Source organism: Atractosteus spatula, chromosome 4 (assembly GCF_055471065.1).
Source record: "Atractosteus spatula isolate fAtrSpa1 chromosome 4, fAtrSpa1.hap1, whole genome shotgun sequence".
NCBI classification, from domain to species: Eukaryota; Metazoa; Chordata; class Actinopteri; order Semionotiformes; family Lepisosteidae; genus Atractosteus; species Atractosteus spatula.
In genome coordinates, this window is record NC_142709.1 from 70,689,484 (window position 1) to 70,708,899 (window position 19,416).

Consider the following 19,416-nt stretch of genomic DNA (forward strand, 5'->3'; position numbering starts at 1 on the left):
AACGTAATCAACAGCATATGTGCTTTTGCAGATGTAAGCAATCAGATGTAGACCTTGGTGAAAAGAGATGTAGACCTTGGTGAAAAGGAAAGTTTTAAGGTTTGGATTTGAAGAGAGTCAAAGAAGTTGTCTCTTTTAGTGTCTGAGGAGGGTCATTCCACAACCCTGGAGCAGCAACAGAGAAGGTACGGTCACCACAAGTCCGAAACTTAGTCACCAAAAGTCCCTGATTTAGTCCCAGGTACAGTGAGCAGTGAACCGGCTTCCACTGACCAGAGCCTATGAGTGGGAATGTAAACATGGAGGAGGTCGGAGATGTATGATGAAACCAGATTTTTGAGAGCCTTGAAAGTAACAAGATCTTATATTGAATACATGACTTCATAGGCAACCAATGCAGAGACTTCAGTGTAGAAGTGATATACTGCCAAGGTGTGGTGTGAGTAAGTAGTCTGGCTGCAGAGTTCTGAACATATTGCAAGTTGTTGAGAAGTGAGTTAGGGAGCCCATAGAGTAAAGAGTTGGAGAAATCAGACCTTGATTTTATAAATGCATGAACCAGGCACTCAGCATTGGACATTGATATAAATTACCTAAGATGAAAAAAAGATGTCTTTTGTCACTATTTAGCTTCAGAGAATTTGATGTCGACCAAGCAAACAAGAGACAAGTGACGGAGGGAGGAGACCAGAGGGGGAAGAAGTTTTAACATCAATCTAAGCATCAGCTGCAGAACAGTGAAACTGAAGACTATGTTTGCGTATCATTTGGCCGAAAGGTAGCATATCAATAATAAAAGCAAAGGACCAAAACCTGAACCCTGAGGCACACCGTGATTGACTGGGGCCATGGGGGATTCATGAGGACCAAGGGTGACAAAATAATAATAAACTTTTAAGTAAAGTTAAGTAAAGACTCTTCTAAAGAAGAAGGATTTGAGTCTGGATTTGAAGGAGTTTAGAGAAGGTGACTCTCTGATATCCTTGGAGAGAGAGTTCATGAGCTTGGGGGCATAACAGTTCCAGAGCTTGGCATAACGGGAGAAGGCCCTGTCACCCAAAGAATGCAGACGGGCTTGGGGGACAGTTAGGGGACCAGAATTAGAAGAGCGAAGGTTGCAAGGTGGGGAGTAGGGCAATAATAGAATAGACAGGCACTGAGGTGCCAAGCCATGCAGAGCCTTATAGACGAGCATGAGGATTTTAAAGCCCACACAGAATTTCACAGGAAGCCAGTGCAAGGACTCCAGGATAGGAGTAATGTGATCACTTGCATTAGACCTGGTCAGGATTCTGGCTGCCAAATTTTGGACATACTGCAGTTTTTTCAATGTAGATTTAGATACCCCAGGGAGTAGAGCAGTCCAAGGCAAAAGACAATTTTAGTAACAAGTGCCAGAAACACAATCCAAAAGCCAAGGTCAGGAAACAGGCAAAAATCCAAAAGTCAGGCAAGGAGTCCAGAAATAATTCAGCAAAGGTTAGATCAAGGGCTCAAAGAGTTAAAGACAATACTGAGCAAAGTTTGAATAAAGAGCAGGAGAAGTAATACTGTAGGTTTATTCCATGCTGAAAAGAGACTAAATAAAACACAACGTTTTGGCCATGGAGCCTTCTTCAGGTGTGAGGGTTTAAATAGGTTTGGAGGGCTTAAATAGGTTTGGAGAGGGGAGGCGTGGTGAAGTAGGGACACTGAGCAAGCAGGGATGGGTTACTGCCGTCTGCTTGACCTACCTCTGCTGCACAGAGGAAGTAGGCACTAGAGGTTGGGGTGCCCTCTGGTGTCAGGATGCTGGAACTGTAACAAGTCAATCTGTAGAGAGGATCTCTAATTCAAAGTAATAAGAGTTGTGACAACAAAATTGTAGTCAAGTGGCACACGAGTTGAATATTGCAGCATTTTTGCATCATAGTAACTGTAATGACAGTGAGTATCTCACCCATTTGGAGATTATAATAACCCTGAGAGCAACATATCCTAATATTTATAAGTAATTATCAAGTTGCATATTATATTTTGCATAGTTTACAAAAAACTTTATTAAATCCTAAATTATATATGTGTGTGCAAAAAAACTAAGTGATAACCCAATATGCAGCAAACCAAGTGTCACGTAAGGGTTTTCAGAAACAAACAGTGAATGTGTGCACTGGAACATTAGTACTGGAGGCTTTGAAGCTCAGACTCAGTTTAAGTGTTGAAATCATTTCGTTTGCAATCAAAATACTCTAAGGAGAAAATGGACAGTTCATGCTGGTGATACTGAGAATTGCATTGTATAGTGTTTAAAAGGATGCAATTATTTTCGGTAAAAGCCTAAGGCATCTTGCATATAAAAAAAATGTTTTTGGATTTATTTCTGGTCGATTGAGAGCAAAACAATATTGTGTTAACACCGTCTGTAGGCAGCTGTTGTTTCTTCTTAAGGTGAGACGCAGTTCACGTTAATAGAGCAGGTCGCACATTTCCCAAACGCGATTACCTCTCGGGATATGTGGACTTGATTATTTTGTTCTGTGCATCCCTTTGACAGGCCATGGGGAATTTGGTTCAGTGCATAAAAGGAAAATAGACCGTTGAACTATTATTGTAATACTCTTACACGTTAGCCTACAGCACAGCATTATGAATAAGTCGATCCTATCTTTATTCATGTTATGTTCCTCTTTTCAAGTGAACGGTGATTTGACCTGCAGGATGCTAGAAAAATTTGAAACAACCGGATTATTCAAAGACGGGCAGTTACTGATCGGTGGTGTTTTCCCTGTATTTACTAAAGAGGAAAACGTTTACGTGTCGTTTGAAACTCGGCCACAGCAAGCGAAATGTGTTGGGTAAGTTGTTGTACCTCCTGCAGTTATCAGAACATTAAGTTTTCAATTTGAACGTACAGTAGGTTCAGTAACAGGTGGGTTAAAAAACAGTCACGTACTGTACAGTACAATGGGAATGAGTCAAATGTTTTAAGGGAAGAGTAATTTTCATGTAAGCTTGTGATATCAAAATGTTTTAATAGGTTTGATCTGCGTGCGTTTCGATGGACCCAGGCGATGATTTTTACCATAGAGGAGATCAACAAGGACAACAGTTTGCTTCCCAACATCACTTTGGGCTATCGAGTCCTCGACAACTGCGCCTCGTCAACTCTAACTGTAAGAGCGGCTCTCGCAATAATAAATGGACTAGAGGCTTCTAACTCTACATGTCCCTCTTCAACCCCTGCAGTTGTAACTTCTGATTCGGTAGATATCTCTCGAGTGGTGGGACCCTTCGGCATTCCCTTGGTAAATATATCTACATTTTCTGAATTGGAAATTCAGAAGAAAGTTTGGACTTCCATCTGAGTTCTTAGATGAGATATTTAATCAGGGACCATAAAACTTCGAGATAGAAGTCAATGTTTGCCTCACAATACCTTTATAAAATTGTTTTTTAAAGGAAATAGTTAAACATTTTCTTTATCATCGCGAAGTCAGTTTTCTTACTGATTGTTTTTCTTAGCATATACACCTGTTCAGTCGAAGTTTAAATAGAAATTAACTTGCACTAAACATGAACTGAAATTCTGTTTTGTACAAGCACCGAAAAAAAAACTAATGTGACGGTTTGTATTTCAATAGGTAAGCTACACTTCAACATGTACGTGCCTCAGCAATAAAATAGAGTTTCCTACATTTTCACGCACAATTCCAAGTGATTTACATCAAGCCAAATTTCTTGCTCTCCTTGTTAAGAGATTCGGATGGACGTGGATCGGAGCTATCCAATCCGAGAATGAGTACGGTATATTTGGGATTCAGTCTTTCACCAAGGAAGTGGTAAAATACGGAGTTTGCATTGCCTTCACTGAAAACATTCTCAGCACCTACTCAAGATCAAAAATACTTCAATTAGTGGACATGATTAAAAAATCAACGGTGAAAGTCATATTGGCATTTGCTTCAGAGCGTGACCTGTACCCTTTAATGCAAGAGATCGTCAGGCAAAACATAACAGGTATACAGTGGATCGCAAGTGAAGACTGGATAACAGCAGCAAGACCCTCAACTCAAGAAATATTTAAGTCTTTTGGTGGCACAATTGGACTTGCAACTCGCAAAATGGCAATTCCGGACTTTAAAGATTTTCTGCTCAATATACGTCCGTCTCTTGATTCTGCAAACGCCTTAAATAATGCATTCTGGGAAAATATCTTCGGGTGCACTTTAAATTTGACAGAGGAATCCTTCAAACAAAATGTTTCAGAAACCAAGTCTAAGATATGCACAGGAAAGGAGAGACTGGATGAAATAGAAAACGCTTTCTTTGATGTCACACAGCTAAGATTGACATATAACGTATACAAAGCAGTGTATGCCATCGTGCATGCACTTCATGACTTACTGTTCTGTGCAAAAGAAAAAAGTACAACTGTACTATGTGGAGATGTTTCAAGAATAGAGCCCTGGCAGGTGAGTAAAACACTGCAAGTCAAATAAATGGCTGCATGTCTGCATTTCATCAACACACAAGAGAGAGAAGATGTAGAGCTATTTATTATTTCTGAGACATTCTGTCCATGTAGTTTTAAATCACAACATATATACATTTCAGATACTACAGCTTGTAAAGATGTCAAAAAGTTGATATGTAAACCTCTTCAACACAATAATAAAGTGCTGCATAAATTAACATGAGATGTTTATCCAATACAAGGTCACAAAACATCTAAAAAGAGTCAACTTTGTGAACCGTTTTGGAGAAGCTGTGTACTTTGATGAGAACGGAGATCCTCCTGCTGCCTATGACATTATAAACTGGCAACTCAACAAAGGAGTGGTCAGCCACGTGACAGTGGGTCACTTTGACACATCACCAGATGGAGGCAGTCAGCTAGTGATTGATGAGGACAGTATTGTCTGGAGCACTGGGAGAGAGGTAAGGATTTCATTTGATTATTGTTAATGATTGTTAAGGCAGAAAGTGCTGTATGTTTCTTTTATTAACTGAAATGTGATTAGATCCATCAGAATGACAACAACCATATAACATCAAATACAGTACAGTATATTGATAAAAATGATGACTATATTTATAGCTGACTTCCAAAGTTTTGAATCCAGAACATTTTTTAATTGATCTTCTCCATTCACAGACAAAATAAAAACAATGATAGGATCAACAAATCTTCTGTCTGTTAAAACAAGCAATAGTGATTCTGTGATATTTTTTTCTCTTCAGGTTCCAGCAGGAGTGTGTTCTGAGAGCTGCCCCCCAGGCACAAGAAGAGCAGCCAGGAAAGGCCAGCCCATCTGCTGCTTCGATTGCATTCCTTGTGCTGATGGTACCATGGCAAACACTACAGGTATGAACTTACAATCAATTTCATTTACTGAAACGGATAAAGAGAACTCATGGAAGTCATATTATATTATGTTGCTTTTTCAGAAACTAAATTGATCTGATCTCCAAGATAATAATCTACCTGTAAATATGCTCATATTTTAAATGTTTCTAAATTGCACAAATAAAACAGCATAATAAAACAGCTGGGATACTGTGAACTTTGAAAAGCCATGTAGAGTTTTTTTTTTCTAATGGAAGTGTATTTTCCTTTCTTCCCACAAGCACAGTATTGAGTTTATTGTTAAACTGGAGTCCTACAGTACATACTGTATTGTAGTGAGACATGAGCGTGACCATTTTTAGTGGAAGGAATATTGAAGAACTATAATGTATTGTGATTGTTAACGATGTAGGTGGAAATTAATCTGTATGGTAATACATTTAAGTTTACTTTAGATATATTGTAGCACAGGATCAGATTTACATGATATCTTACTGTAAGTGATACAGATTTAAATATGAAAAGGGAAATGTTAAACAAGAATATCAAAATGACACCAACATAAAATAGCTATAAATTATTAGGGTTAAAACTGAATTTTCCATGGCATTTTATCACATTTCATTTTAAAATGTCATTATTCAAACAAGTTCAGGTGGGGTGCTGCGTCAGCATGCGTAGGCTGCAGAGGAACAAGTAATAGGTTTATTCCATGCTGAAAAGAGGAGAAAGAAAACACAACGTTTCGGCCGTGGAGCCTTCTTCAGGGCTCAGACCTGAAGAACGTTCCACAGCCGAAATGTTGTGTTTTCATTCTTCTCTTTTCAGCAGGGAATAAACCTATTAGTTATTCAAACATTATTGGTATGATATGGATAACTTTTTTAAATGTAATGGAATCATTTAAAATAATAATTTTATACCAAAACAGTATTTTCACATAAAACAGTTTTCTTTGCATTTCCTGTTTTATTGACAAAATGTGTGGTTACCTGCATTGTTATGTGCCTTGGGATAACCTTGTTGGGAAAGGCGCTATATAAAAATAAATTGAACTGAATTGTTAATTTCTGAAAACTGACATCACTAATTTTCTCTAAATTCTCTTCAGGTGCAGCTGAATGCAATCAATGCCCACAAGACTACTGGTCTAACACTAGAAAAGACAGCTGCATCCTCAGAGACATTGAGTATCTTTCCTACTATGATGCAATGGGAATCACACTCACTACTGTGTCATTGTTTGGACTCTGCTTGACAGTAGCCACTATTTCAGTCTTCTTTTCCTTCAGAAGCACAGCCATTGTAAAAGCCAACAACTCTGAGCTCAGCTCTCTCCTGCTGTTTTCTCTGCTGCTGTGTTTTCTCTGCCCTCTTACCTTCATTGGGCAGCCAACAGCCTGGACCTGTATGTTGCGTCACACAGCCTTTGGAATCACATTTGCACTTTGTATTTCCTGTGTGTTGGGAAAAACAATAGTTGTTGTAACAGCTTTCAGAGCCACTCTTCCCAACGACAACATGGCAAAAAACTTTGGGCCAGTTCAGCAGAAGATCATAGTTTGTTCTTGTACAGCTGTGCAGATTGTAATCTGTGTGCTGTGGCTTAGTTTAAAACCTCCCTTCCCTCACAAAAATCTTAAACTCAGTAATAAAAAGATCATTTTAGAATGTAACACAGGATCAGAAATTGCATTTTATGCAGTACTGGGCTATATAGGCCTGCTTGCAGCTACTTGTTTGGTGCTGGCTTTCTTAGCCAGGAAACTGCCTGATAATTTCAATGAGGCCAAGCTGATTACTTTCAGCATGCTCATCTTCTGTGCAGTTTGGGTCACCTTCATCCCAGCGTATGTCAGCTCACCTGGAAAATACACAGTTGCAGTTGAAATATTTGCAATTTTGTCTTCAACGTTTGGTCTTCTGCTTTGCATATTTGCTCCTAAGTGCTACATAATTTTGCTTAAGCCTGAGAAAAACACTAGAAAACAAATTATGGGAAAAATCCCATCCAAACGACTATGATTTGTCTTTGAAATGAAGGTGGCTTAATCTCAATCAAAACAAATCTTAGTGTAGGTACACCCATGAGAGAATGTGGAATTCTATTCTATTGACCAGATTAAGCAAAAATTAAGTCATTTTCTCCTGGTGTGATTATTTGCTAGTAAATGGAGGTCATATTATCAGCTTCTACTGGCAGCAGATCTGTAACTGCTTGTAATTCTTACACTGGTGTGCTGCAGTCTCAGTGCTTTAATTATACTGTACATACACTGTACTGTACATACTGTACACTGACAACAAATATACATTTCCTTCATTGCACTCATGTAAAACAGAAGTGATGTGTCCACCAGAACTGTCTGATAATTTCAATGAGGCCAAGCTGATTACTTTCAGCATGGTCATCTTCTGTGCAGTTTGGGTCACCTTCATACCTGCATATATCAGCTCACCTGGAAAATACACAGTTGCAGTTGAGATTTTTGCAATTTTGTCCTCAACGTTTGGTCTGCTCCTTTGCATTTTTGCTCCGAAATGCTACATAATTTTGCTTAAACCTGAAAAAAACACTAGGAAACACATTATGGGGAACATAACATCAAAACAATCATGATTTCTTTTTCTTTTAATGTCTTTTGACCTTGTTTTTCTCTTGTTCATCATCTTAGAGTATAAGAAAATAGATAGTGGAACAAATTATATAGGCTTAATTCAGGCATATTAGTTCATTAAAATGTATGCCATCATTTAATGTAAAGAAACTGTCATGGAAATATACCTATCAAGGAAGCCATGAGAGAGAGTTCTCACCTGAGTAAGGTCTTTATTTCAATATTGCAATATTGAGAGCCCTGCTGTCAATCTGCAGAGTGCGTCAGAGACTCAACTTGTTACAGGCAGTACAGGCTTTTTATAAAGATGTTTTAATGCAAGGGAAAGTACAGCACTTTGTCCCTTCTAATACTTCCCCTTTCCTTAGGACAAAACAGATTACATCATAGAAACGGAAGAAGAAGCGCCAATATATATTTTGCAAAGCTTAGCAGTTACCCTCGGCTAATTTAGTAATCTAGACAGTACGTACTGTGTTTACAAACTGTCTTCTAAGAATCTGCATGTAGCACAGCAGTTACATCCTTGTTATATATTTTCCTAAAGCTCTTTACATTTTAAGAATCAATTTACTTACTAGATTTCCATTTCAAAACCTATATGAGTTAAATTTTACAATTAATTACATTTTGTATATTTTTATTTCAACAAGTGAATCTATCCTGTATTGCAGCAAAAGATATACGGAAATAAGAAATCACAAAGATGCCAATTAATTCTAATGTCAGTCTATAATACAGCTATTGTTAACCTTAAGATAACCTTAACCAGGTTGGTCCCACAATTTTACACTCACAAAAACTCACTGACTTCAAACTAAAGCTACAGTAGTGCCAAGCCTATTCAGGGCCCACAAAAAACAGCATGCAAAAAAATTATAACCATCAAGACCTACAGTAGATACTCCCTTTGAATGTGAAACAGAGCCTAATTTCACCCATGTGAAAACAGGAGATTTCTAAACCCTTTTCCATTTAACCAATACTTACGTTGGTCACCACTGGTGTGGCTATTTACAAGCAATTATAGACCGAATAGCAGCCTCTAAGAAGAGGCTGTGATTCCAGACTTTCCTAAAGGTAACCTGCCACAATTTGAGAGAACCATTTGTTGATACACAGACAATATGCCTTATTCAATTAAGATAAGGTACAGAACTACTGTACCAAATAAGCAAAATGGGACCATGTAGCTTCCTAACATATTCAGCCTTCTGTTCTTAAACCGGTCCCTGTGGTGCTCCACTAAATACAGTATATAACCCCAGTTTTAGTGTTCACCTCCAAGCAGTAAGCCCTTTTCATGACTGTATTTTGTCAAGTCTGTCTATCACTCAGAAATCCAAAGCTCTTAAAGAGTATTGTTTTACCATCTTGGCCCTTCTGAGCAGTGTCAAATTTATTTGGCCGACTTCCAACTAGGCTGTTTCTGTACACTGGCAATGTCTGGTCAGGTGAGTCATTTTGCTTGTATTGCTTGATTTGCACCTTTGAAATTGTAGTTTTCCAAATTCAAAAACAAATTCAGTTATGAGGAAATCTGAAAAAAGGTTTCCGTTTATAATTATTTTTCACTTTAATTTAGAAGCTACAAAACAATTCCTCATAATCACCGTCAATCCACAGCATATTGAACTTCCCCTTTTCTGAATACAGTGTGCCAGGAATCCATCTGCGCAACAACCATTCATCCATCCATTTTCAACCACTTCATCCCATTCAGGGTCACCTATCCCAGCAAACAACAGGCGCAAGGCAGGGTACAAGCTGGACAGGATGCCATTCCATCACATGGCAAACACACAGACACGCCTGTACACACACCATTTTTTTACAGAAGCCAGTTAACCTATCTGTATGTTTTTGGGCTGGGGGAGGAAACCTACACAAACACGAGGAGAATATACGCATAATAATAATACTTTTAATTATAAAACACCTTTCTAATCCCAAGGATGCTGCACATTATGAAAAAGACAAAACAAAAAAGTACAATAAAAACTAAGAGAAGAAAAACGTAATCAACAGCATATGTGCTTTTGCAGATGTAGGCAATCAGATGTAGACCTTGGTGAAAAGGAAAGTTTTAAGGTTTGGATTTGAAGAGAGTCAAAGACGTCGTCTCTCTTAGTGTCTGAGGAAGGTCATTCCACAACCCTGGAGCAGCAGCAGAGAAGGTACGGTCACCACAAGTCCGAAACTTAGTCATCAAAAGTCCCTGATTTAGTCCCAGGTACAGTGAGCAGAGGACCAGCTTCCACTGACCAGAGCCTTCATAGGCAACCAATGCAGAGACTTCAGTGTAGAAGTGATATACTCCCAGGGTGTGGTGTGAGTAAGTAGTCTGGCTGCAGAGTTCTGAACATATTGCAAGTTGTTGAGAAGAGAGTTAGGGAGCCCATAGAGTAAAGAGTTGGATAAATCAGGCCTTGATGTTATAAATGCATGAACCAGGCACTCAGCATCGGACATTGATAAAAATTACCTAAGATGAAAAGAAGATGTCTTCAGCAAATTCTTCACAGAAGGCTCAGAAGACAGGAGAGGATCAAGTGTGACTCCCATATTCCTGACTGTGGCTGATGTGTGAATGGTGAAGCCATCAGCCATTACTGCGAAGCCCTTGAGTATTTCCAGCTGTGATTTGCTACCTCCCCGTAAAATTTGTGTTTTGTCAATATTTAGCTTCAGGGAATTGGATGTCGACCAAGCAAACAAGAGACAAGTGATGGAGGGGGGGAGACCAGAGGGGGTAGAAGTTTTAACATCAATCTGAGCATCAGCTGTAGAACAGTGAAACTGAAGACCATGTTTGCGTATCATTTGGCTGAGAGGTAGCATATCAATAATAAAAGTAAAGGACCAAAAACTGAACCCTGAGGCACACCATGATTGACAGGGGTCATGGGGGATTCATGAGGGCCAAGGATGACAAAATGCTTCCTGTCAGTCAGATAAAAGCAAAACCAGTTAAAGACAGTACCACTGATAGACAAACAAAAGTCTGCAAGCAATTTAGCAACATAGAATGATTTAATATGTAAATTATTCATAACCCTGACAAGAGCAGTCTTTACGCTATGATTTGAGCAAAAGCCAGACTGAAATGGCTCAAAGGAGTCATTAGCTATCATACGAGCCTGTAATTGATGTGCAGCCACATGTTCTAAAACCTTAGATAGAAATGGTAAATTAGAAATTGGTCTGCAGTTCATTATTACATCAGAATCCAAGACACACAAAGTCCATACAGACAACACCCCCAGATTGATCCCAGGGCCCAGGAATCTGTTAGGTTGATTCACAACTGAGAAGTGCAGGAATGGACCCTATGCGGGTTCCAAGGTCAGGGTCAAGAGGTGAGCGAAAGTCCAAAGCAAGAAGACAATTTTAGTAACAAGTGCCAGAAACACACTCCAAAAGCCAAGGTCAGGAAAAATGCCCAAATCCAAAAGTCAGGCAAGGAGTCCAGGAAGAATTCAGCAAAGGGTAGATCAAAGGCTCAAAGAGTTGAAAACAATACTGAGCAAAGTTTGAATGAAGAGCAGGGCTTAAATAAATTTGGAGAGGGGAGGCGTGGTGAAGTAGGGACACTGAGCAAGCAGGGCTTGGCTACTGCCGTCTGCTTGATCTACCTCTGCTGCACAGATGAAGAAGGCACTAGAGGTTGGGGTGCCCTCTGGTGGCAGGATGTTGGAACTGTAACAGACTCCAGCACTGCAAGGCAACAATGCTAAGCACAGCTCCACCATGCCAGCCAGCCAGTCCTGTAACATGTAAGTTGCAAACGTTTCAATGCACTCAGTACAGTGTTTTCCAAATCAAGGATGAAGAATTATGGGTAGGAAGACATCTTGGTTTACATGGGACAAAATGGCATTCAGGCAACTACATCAGTACATGTAGGAACATTTAGTAATGGCACTGCCAATATAACAATACTTAAAAAGTTCATTGTTCAATGGCCAAACAGAATTTAAATCTGTTTTGCACAACACAACTCACCAAGTGCGTGATGACCAATTTGAGGCATAAAAAGACTCACTGCATGGTTAAGGTTCGAAACAGGTTTCAATTCTTGGAACAGCATTAACGGTGTGCTGGGGAAACAGGCAATCATGTGGGTCTAAGCAGGATTCTCACTTTGACATGGTGTATGATAATTGTGCACTCACGAGAATCATTCCCAACAAGCTGGGAGTTAATAGCCAAAGGTTTTTTCAAGAACACATTTTGCCATGCAGGTAAAAGCCTGTTGCAAGTATAAAGAGTATCACTGCAAACTGTGAGGTTTAACTGTGATGCGGAAATTGTGAATAATTAGAAAAGCTTCAATGCACTCAGTACAGCCAAGTCTCAAAGTCAATCTGTAGAGTGGATATCTTATTCAAAGTAATAAGAGCTTTGGTTGGGGTTCCCTCTGCTGGCAGGATGCTGGAACTGTAACAAGTCAATCTGTAGAGAGGATCTCTAATTCAAAGTAATAAGAGTTGTGACAACAAAATTATAGTCAAGTGGCACATGAGTTTAATATTGCACCATTTTTGCATCATAGTAACTGTAATGACAGTGAGTATCTCACCCATTTGGAGTTATTTGATTAAAGGTATTTTTAAGAAGATGACCATCATATTATTGCTGAGATTATAATGACCCCGAGAGCAACATATCCTAATATTTATAAGTAATTATCTAGTTGCATATTATATTTTGCATAGTTTACAAAAAACTTTATTAAATCCTAAATTATATATGTGTGTGCAAAAAACTAAGTGATAACCCAATATGCAGCAAACCAAGTGTCACGTAAGGGTTTTCAGAAACAAACAGTGAATGTGTGCACTGGAACATTAATACTGGAGGCTTTGAAGCTCAGACTCAGTTTAAGTGTTGAAATCTTTCGTTTGCAATCAAAATACTCTAAGGAGAATATGGACAGTTCATGCTGGTGATATTGAGAATTGCATTGTATAGTGTTTAAAAGGATGCAATAATTTTCAGTAAAAGCCTAAGGCGTCTTGCATATAAAAAATGTTTTTGGATTTATTTCTGGTCGAATGAGAGCCAAACAATATTGTGTTAACACCGTCTGTAGGCAGCTGTTGTTTCTTCTTAAGGTGAGACGCAGTTCACGTTAATAGAGCAGGTCGCACATTTCCCAAACGCGATTACCTCTCGGGATATGTGGACTTGATTATTTTGTTCTGTGCATCCCTTTGACAGGCCATGGGGAATTTGGTTCAGTGCATAAAAGGAAAATAGACCGTTGAATTATATTATTATAATACTCTTACACGTTACACATCATTATGAATAAGTCGATCCTATATTTATTAATGCTATGTTCCTCTTTTCGAGTGAACGGTGATTTGACGTGCAGGATGCTAGAACATTTTGGAACAACAGGATTATTCAAAAACGGGCATTTACTGATCGGTGGTGTTTTTCCTGTATTTACTAAAGAGGAAAACGTTTACGTGTCGTTTGAAACTCGGCCACAGCAAGCGAAATGTGTTGGGTAAGTTGTTGTACCTCCTGCAGTTATCAGAACATTAAGTTTTCAATTTGAACGTACATTAGGTTCAGTAACAGGTGGGTTAAAAAACAGTCACGTACTGTACAATGGGAATGAGTCAAATGTTTTAAGGGAAGAGTAATTTTCATGTAAGCTTGTGATATCAAAATGTTTTAATAGGTTTGATCTGCGTGCGTTTCGATGGACCCAGGCGATGATTTTTACCATAGAGGAGATCAACAAGGACAACAGTTTGCTTCCCAACATCACTTTGGGCTATCGAGTCCTCGACAACTGCGCCTCGTCAACTCTAACTGTAAGAGCGGCTCTCGCAATAATAAATGGACTAGAGGCTTCTAACTCTACATGTCCCTCTTCAACCCCTGCAGTTGTAACTTCTAATTCTGTAGATATCTCTCGAGTGGTGGGACCCTTCGGCATTCCCTTGGTAAATATATCTATATTTTTTCTAATATCTACATTTACGTCAACGTTGCTACAGCGTTCCTATGATTTGATTTTTTAAAAAATATTGCTACATTTGCAAATTCAGAAGAAAGTTCAGACTTCCATCTGAGTTCTTGGTTGAGATATTAAAACAAGGACCATACAATTTCGAGACAAAAGTTAGTTTCCTTCACACAATACATTTATTTAAAAAAAATAAAGGAAAGTTAAACATTTTCTTTATCATCGCGAAATCAGTTTTCTTACTGATTGTTTTTTTTAGCACATACTGTAAACCTGTTCAGTCGTAGTTTAAATAGAAATGCACTTGCACTAAACATGAACTGAAATTCTGTTTTGTACAAGCACCGAAAAAAAACTAATGTGACGGTTTGTATTTCAACAGGTTAGCTACACTTCAACATGTACGTGCCTCAGCAATAAAAAAGAGTTTCCGACAATTTCACGCACAATTCCAAGTGATTTACATCAAGCCAAATTTCTTGCTCTCCTTGTTAAGAGATTCGGATGGACTTGGATCGGAGCTATCCAATCCGACAATTCTTATGGCAGATTCGGGGTTCAATCTTTCACGAAGGAAGTTGTAAAATACGGAGTTTGCATTGCCTTCACTGAAAACATTCTCAGCACCTACTCAAGAACAAAAATACTTCAACTAGTGGACATCATTAAAAAATCAACAGTGAAAGTCATATTAGCATTTGCTTCAGAGCGTGACCTGTACCCTTTAATGCAAGCGATCGTAAGACAAAACATAACAGGTATACAGTGGATCGCAAGTGAAGACTGGATAACAGCAGCAAGACCCTCAACTCAAGAAATATTTAAGTCTTTTGGTGGTACAATTGGACTTGCAACTCGCAAAATGGCAATTCCGAAATTCAAAGATTTTCTGCTCAATATACGTCCGTCTCTTGATTCTGCAAACAGCTTAAATAATGCATTCTGGGAAAATATCTTCGGGTGCACTTTAAATTTGACAGAGGAATCCTTCAAACAAAATGTTTCAGAAACCAAGTCAAAGATATGCACAGGAAAGGAGAGACTGGATGAAATAGAAAACGCTTTCTTTGATGTCACACAGCTAAGATTGACATATAACGTATACAAAGCAGTGTATGCCATCGTGCATGCACTTCATGACTTACTGTTCTGTGCAAAAGAAAAAAGTACAACTGTACTGTGTGGAGATGTTTCAAGAATAGAGCCCTGGCAGGTGAGTAAAACACTGCAAGTCAAATAAATGGCTGCATATCATCAACACACAAGAGAGAGAAGATGTAGAGCTATTTATTCATTATTTCAGAGACATGCTTTAAAGCTCAACATATAGATTTCAGATACTAGAGCTTGTGATGTTGACTAAACATTGATATGTAAAAATCTTCAACACAATAATAAAGTGCTGCGTAAATTAACATGAGATGTTTATCCAATACAAGGTCACAAAACATCTAAAAAAAGTCAACTTTGTAAACCAGTTTGGAGAAGCTGTGTACTTTGATGAGAACGGAGATCCTCCTGCTGCCTATGACATTATAAACTGGCAACTCAACAAAGGAGTGGTCAGCCACGTGACAGTGGGTCACTTTGACACATCACCAGATGGAGGCAGTCAGCTAGTGATTGATGAGGACAGTATTGTCTGGAGCACTGGGAGAGAGGTAAGGATTTAATTTGATTATTGTTAAGGCAGAAAGTGGTGTATGTTTCTTTTATTAACTGAAATGTGATTAGATCCATCTCATAGAATGACAGGAAACATGTAACATCAAATAAAGTGTATTGATAAACATGTGGACAATATTTACAGTATATACTTCCGAAGCTTTGAATGCAGAACATGTTGAAGCAATCCTCTCAATTCACAGAAAAAATAAAATCAATGATAGTATCAACAAATCTTCTGTTAATACAAGCAATAATGATACTGTGACCATTTTTCTTTCTGTAGGTTCCAGCAGGAGTGTGTTCTGAGAGCTGCCCCCCAGGCACAAGAAGAGCAGCCAGGAAAGGCCAGCCCATCTGCTGCTTCGACTGCATTCCTTGTGCTGATGGTACCATAGCAAACACCACAGGTATGAACTTACAATCAATTTCATTTACTGAAAGGGATAAAGAGAACTCATGAAAGTCATATTATATTATGTTGCTTTTTCAAAAACTAAATTGATCTGATCTCCAAGATAATAATCTACCTGTAAATATGCTCACATTTTAATTTTTCTAAATGGCACAAATGAAACAGCATAATAAACCTGCCATAAAATCAATGTTTTGACTGTGCAGTGAGAACTGGGATACTTCTGAAAACTTGTGAACTTTGAAAAGCCGTGTAGAGTTTATTTTCTAATGGTAGTGTATTTTCCTTTCTTCCCACAAGCACAGTATTGAGTTTATTGTTAAACTGGCATCCTACAGTACATACTGTATTGTAGTGAGACATGAGCGTGACCATTTTTAGTGGAAGGAATACTGAAGTTTATTGTGATTGTTAAAGATGTAGGTGGAAATTCATCTGTATGGTAATACATAAGAACTTACTTAGGATCTAAAGTCTTGGTGCCACATTTAAGTTCACTCTAGATATATTGTAGCACAGGATCAGATTTACATGATATCTTACTGTAAGTGATACAGATTGAAAATATGAAAAGGGAAATGTTAAACAAGAATATCAAAATGACACCAACATAAGATAGCTGTAAATTATTAGGGTTAAAACTGAATGTTTCTTGGCATATTTTCTCATTTCATTTTAAAATGTCATTATTCAAACATGATTGGTATGATATGGATAACTTTTTAAAATCTAATGGAATCATTACAAATAATAATTTTATACAAAAACAGTATTTTCACATAAAACAGTTTTCTGTTATTTTCTGAAAACTGACACCACTAATTTTCTCTTAATTCTCTTCAGGTGCAGCTGAGTGCATGAACTGTCCACAGGACTACTGGTCTAATGATGGAAAAGACAGCTGTATCCTCAGAGACATTGAGTATCTTTCCTACTATGATGCAATGGGAATCACACTCACTATTGTGTCATTGTTTGGACTCTGCTTGACAGTAGCCACTATTTCAGTCTTCTTTTCCTTCAGAAGCACACCCATTGTAAAAGCCAACAACTCTGAGCTCAGCTCTCTCCTGCTGTTCTCTCTGCTGCTGTGTTTTCTCTGCCCTCTTACCTTCATTGGGCAGCCAACAGCCTGGTCCTGTATGTTGCGTCACACAGCCTTTGGAATCACATTTGCACTTTGTATTTCCTGTGTGTTGGGAAAAACAATAGTTGTTGTAACAGCTTTCAGAGCCACTCTTCCCAACGACAACATGGCAAAAAAGTTTGGGCCAGTTCAGCAGAGGATCATAGTTTGTTCTTGTACAGCTGTGCAGGTTGTAATCTGTGTGCTGTGGCTTAGTTTAAAACCTCCCTTCCCTCACAAAAATTTTAAACTCAGTAATAAAAAGATCATTTTAGAATGTAACACAGGATCAGAAATTGCATTTTATGCAGTACTGGGCTATATAGGCCTGCTTGCAGCTACTTGTTTGGTGCTGGCTTTCTTAGCCAGGAAACTGCCTGATAATTTCAATGAGGCCAAGCTGATTACTTTCAGCATGCTCATCTTCTGTGCAGTTTGGGTCGCCTTCATCCCAGCGTACGTCAGCTCACCTGGAAAATACACTGTTGCAGTCGAGATTTTTGCAATTTCCTCTTCAACGTTTGGTCTGCTGCTTTGCATTTTTGCTCCTAAGTGCTACATCATTTTGCTTAAACCTGAGAAAAACACTAAGAAGCACATTATGGGAAAAATTCCATCCAAACGACTATAATTTCTTTGTAAATGTCAGGTGGCTTAATTTTCTTTCTTTAAAAAGTCTTTAAAATGCTTACAACAGACAGAATTATACTTTAAAAAAACAGACACATTGCACACCCTTTAAATATTAAACAAATCTTATTTAATCAATTAACCAAGATTTAAGTCAGTTACCCCAGGTATTGTTTTTTGCCAGTGACTGTACAGTAGGTCAAATATCAGCCACTACTGGTAGCAGATCTGTACCTGCTGAAAATTCTTACACTGGTGTGCTGCAGTCTCAGTGCTTTAATTATACATACACTGACAACAAATACACATTTCCTTCCCTGCACTTGTGCCTTTCTCAGTCTGTACCTGCTTTCAGTGATGCTACATTGTGTGTATACAGTATACAGTAAGTCAAAAATGAAAAAAAATCTTTTTATAAACAGTTAAAAATTAAGGAAAAACATAATTTCTGTTTTTACTTCAAGCACTTAAGATTCTACGCTTGTGTATATTAAAATAAATTTAATTTTAATCAAGGCAGTATTGTACATTTTCTCTTGAGACAATCTTGTTCTTTTAATTTGGTCTTGTAGAGATCTGTACCTGTTTCAGTCTCATATCATATTGTTTATATTTGCTTCAAGTCTAAAAGGATATTAAATACCGCAAATATATATTTTTTAAGTATCTGAAATAAATGGCAGCAGGGTGACACAGTTGTTAGTACTGCTGCCTGGCAGCACTGGGGTCCTGGGTTCAATTCCAGACTTGGGGTGCTGTCTGTGTGGAGTTTGTGTGTTCTCCCTGTGCTTGTGTGAGTTTCTCTTCTTACAGGCTCTCTGCTTTCCTCCCACAGTCCCAAACCAGTAATGGTAAGTTGACTTACCATTGTGTGTGTGTTTGCCCTCTGGACTCAGTTCCCTGGTTTTATAAAGGGAAAAGGCTGGGAAAGGGAGAAAATACTGTGGGTGATTTAGTTTTTTTGTGAAGCCAAACTTATGCCTAATTTGTTGGTTTGGTACAGAGTATCGAGGAATGTGATCAGTACTTCTGAATTTCTTCATCACCCAGGGCAGTTTGAAATCTGTCCAGGATGTCTGTGTTCCATCTGCATGGCTGGTTGAGGTCATACAGCCGGCTGGGGTGTGTCAGTGCGTCTGGTGCGTAACACAGGAGCAATCAGTGTCCAGGCCAGTGAAGGTATAATCTGGCACACTGCTGCCCTGAGCTAAGCTGTTTGAGAACCTGCTTAGAGAGTCCCCTCAACAGGTCTGTCCTCAAGCCCAATGTTGTCGACATCAGTGTCATGGCTGCACCTGTGTGAGGTAACCAGTGTGTGGTGCAGAGATCACTGTCCAAATATACAGTATGGGTGTTTTCCCTTGTGCTGGTGAAAGCTGCTAGTGGACCTGTTCATGCATTGGTCTCCACGCAGCAGTGTGTTTCCCTGCCTCTGGAAGTGGGTCCCCCCTCCTGGCCTCCTACCTGCCTCTCCTTCCTGAATGACAAGCCTGCATGTACAGTACCTGAAAAGGGCAATTAAAAAAGCGAGCTGCGCTTCCAGTCTTCTGTCTTTCTTAATTCACTGCTACCTGTGCAAAGGGAAGTCAAGGGTCATCGCTACACTGTCATCGGAAAAATGGGATTCTCATTGCCACCTCCTGAAGCCGG

The 19,416-nt window shown here is 38.8% G+C and overlaps 2 protein-coding genes across 6 annotated transcripts; both read left to right on the top strand.

The window, feature by feature from the left end:
* The first annotated feature begins 859 nt into the window (after positions 1-859).
* On the top strand, positions 860-7,351 carry LOC148837100 (extracellular calcium-sensing receptor-like). Of its 4 annotated transcripts, XM_088914062.1 has the most exons (7): positions 860-872; positions 2,675-2,834; positions 3,017-3,284; positions 3,621-4,451; positions 4,696-4,917; positions 5,221-5,344; positions 6,438-7,351. In XM_088914062.1, exons 1-7 carry the CDS (start codon positions 860-862, stop codon positions 7,349-7,351), a joined length of 2,532 nt encoding a protein of 843 aa, XP_088770188.1. The 4 variants fall into 4 exon arrangements, with proteins under 4 accessions (XP_088770188.1, XP_088770186.1, XP_088770189.1 ...); XM_088914060.1 differs by lacking the exon at positions 860-872 and having other exon boundaries at positions 2,626-2,834; XM_088914063.1 differs by lacking the exons at positions 860-872; positions 4,696-4,917 and having other exon boundaries at positions 2,626-2,834.
* Positions 7,352-13,253: 5,902 nt separating this feature from the next.
* On the top strand, positions 13,254-18,281 carry LOC148837101 (extracellular calcium-sensing receptor-like). 2 transcript variants are annotated; one of them, XM_088914056.1, is made up of 6 exons: positions 13,254-13,462; positions 13,640-13,907; positions 14,313-15,143; positions 15,370-15,591; positions 15,882-16,005; positions 16,854-18,281. In XM_088914056.1, the coding sequence occupies exons 1-6, from the start codon at positions 13,254-13,256 to the stop codon at positions 17,765-17,767; spliced, it is 2,568 nt and encodes an 855-aa protein (XP_088770182.1). In that variant the 3' UTR covers positions 17,768-18,281. The 2 variants fall into 2 exon arrangements, with proteins under 2 accessions (XP_088770182.1, XP_088770183.1); XM_088914057.1 differs by lacking the exon at positions 15,370-15,591.
* Positions 18,282-19,416: the final 1,135 nt, after the last annotated feature.

Coding starts and splice junctions, on each gene's coding strand:
- LOC148837100 (XM_088914060.1), top strand. CDS start 2,626: ATGAATAAGTCGATCCTATCTTTATTCATGTTATGTTCCTCTTTTCAA. Junction 2,835..3,016: donor CAGCAAGCGAAATGTGTTGG/GTAAGTTGTTGT, acceptor ATGTTTTAATAG/GTTTGATCTGCGTGCGTTTC. Junction 5,345..6,437: donor TACCATGGCAAACACTACAG/GTATGAACTTAC, acceptor AATTCTCTTCAG/GTGCAGCTGAATGCAATCAA.
- LOC148837101 (XM_088914056.1), top strand. CDS start 13,254: ATGAATAAGTCGATCCTATATTTATTAATGCTATGTTCCTCTTTTCGA. Junction 13,908..14,312: donor GACCCTTCGGCATTCCCTTG/GTAAATATATCT, acceptor GTATTTCAACAG/GTTAGCTACACTTCAACATG. Junction 15,592..15,881: donor TCTGGAGCACTGGGAGAGAG/GTAAGGATTTAA, acceptor TTCTTTCTGTAG/GTTCCAGCAGGAGTGTGTTC.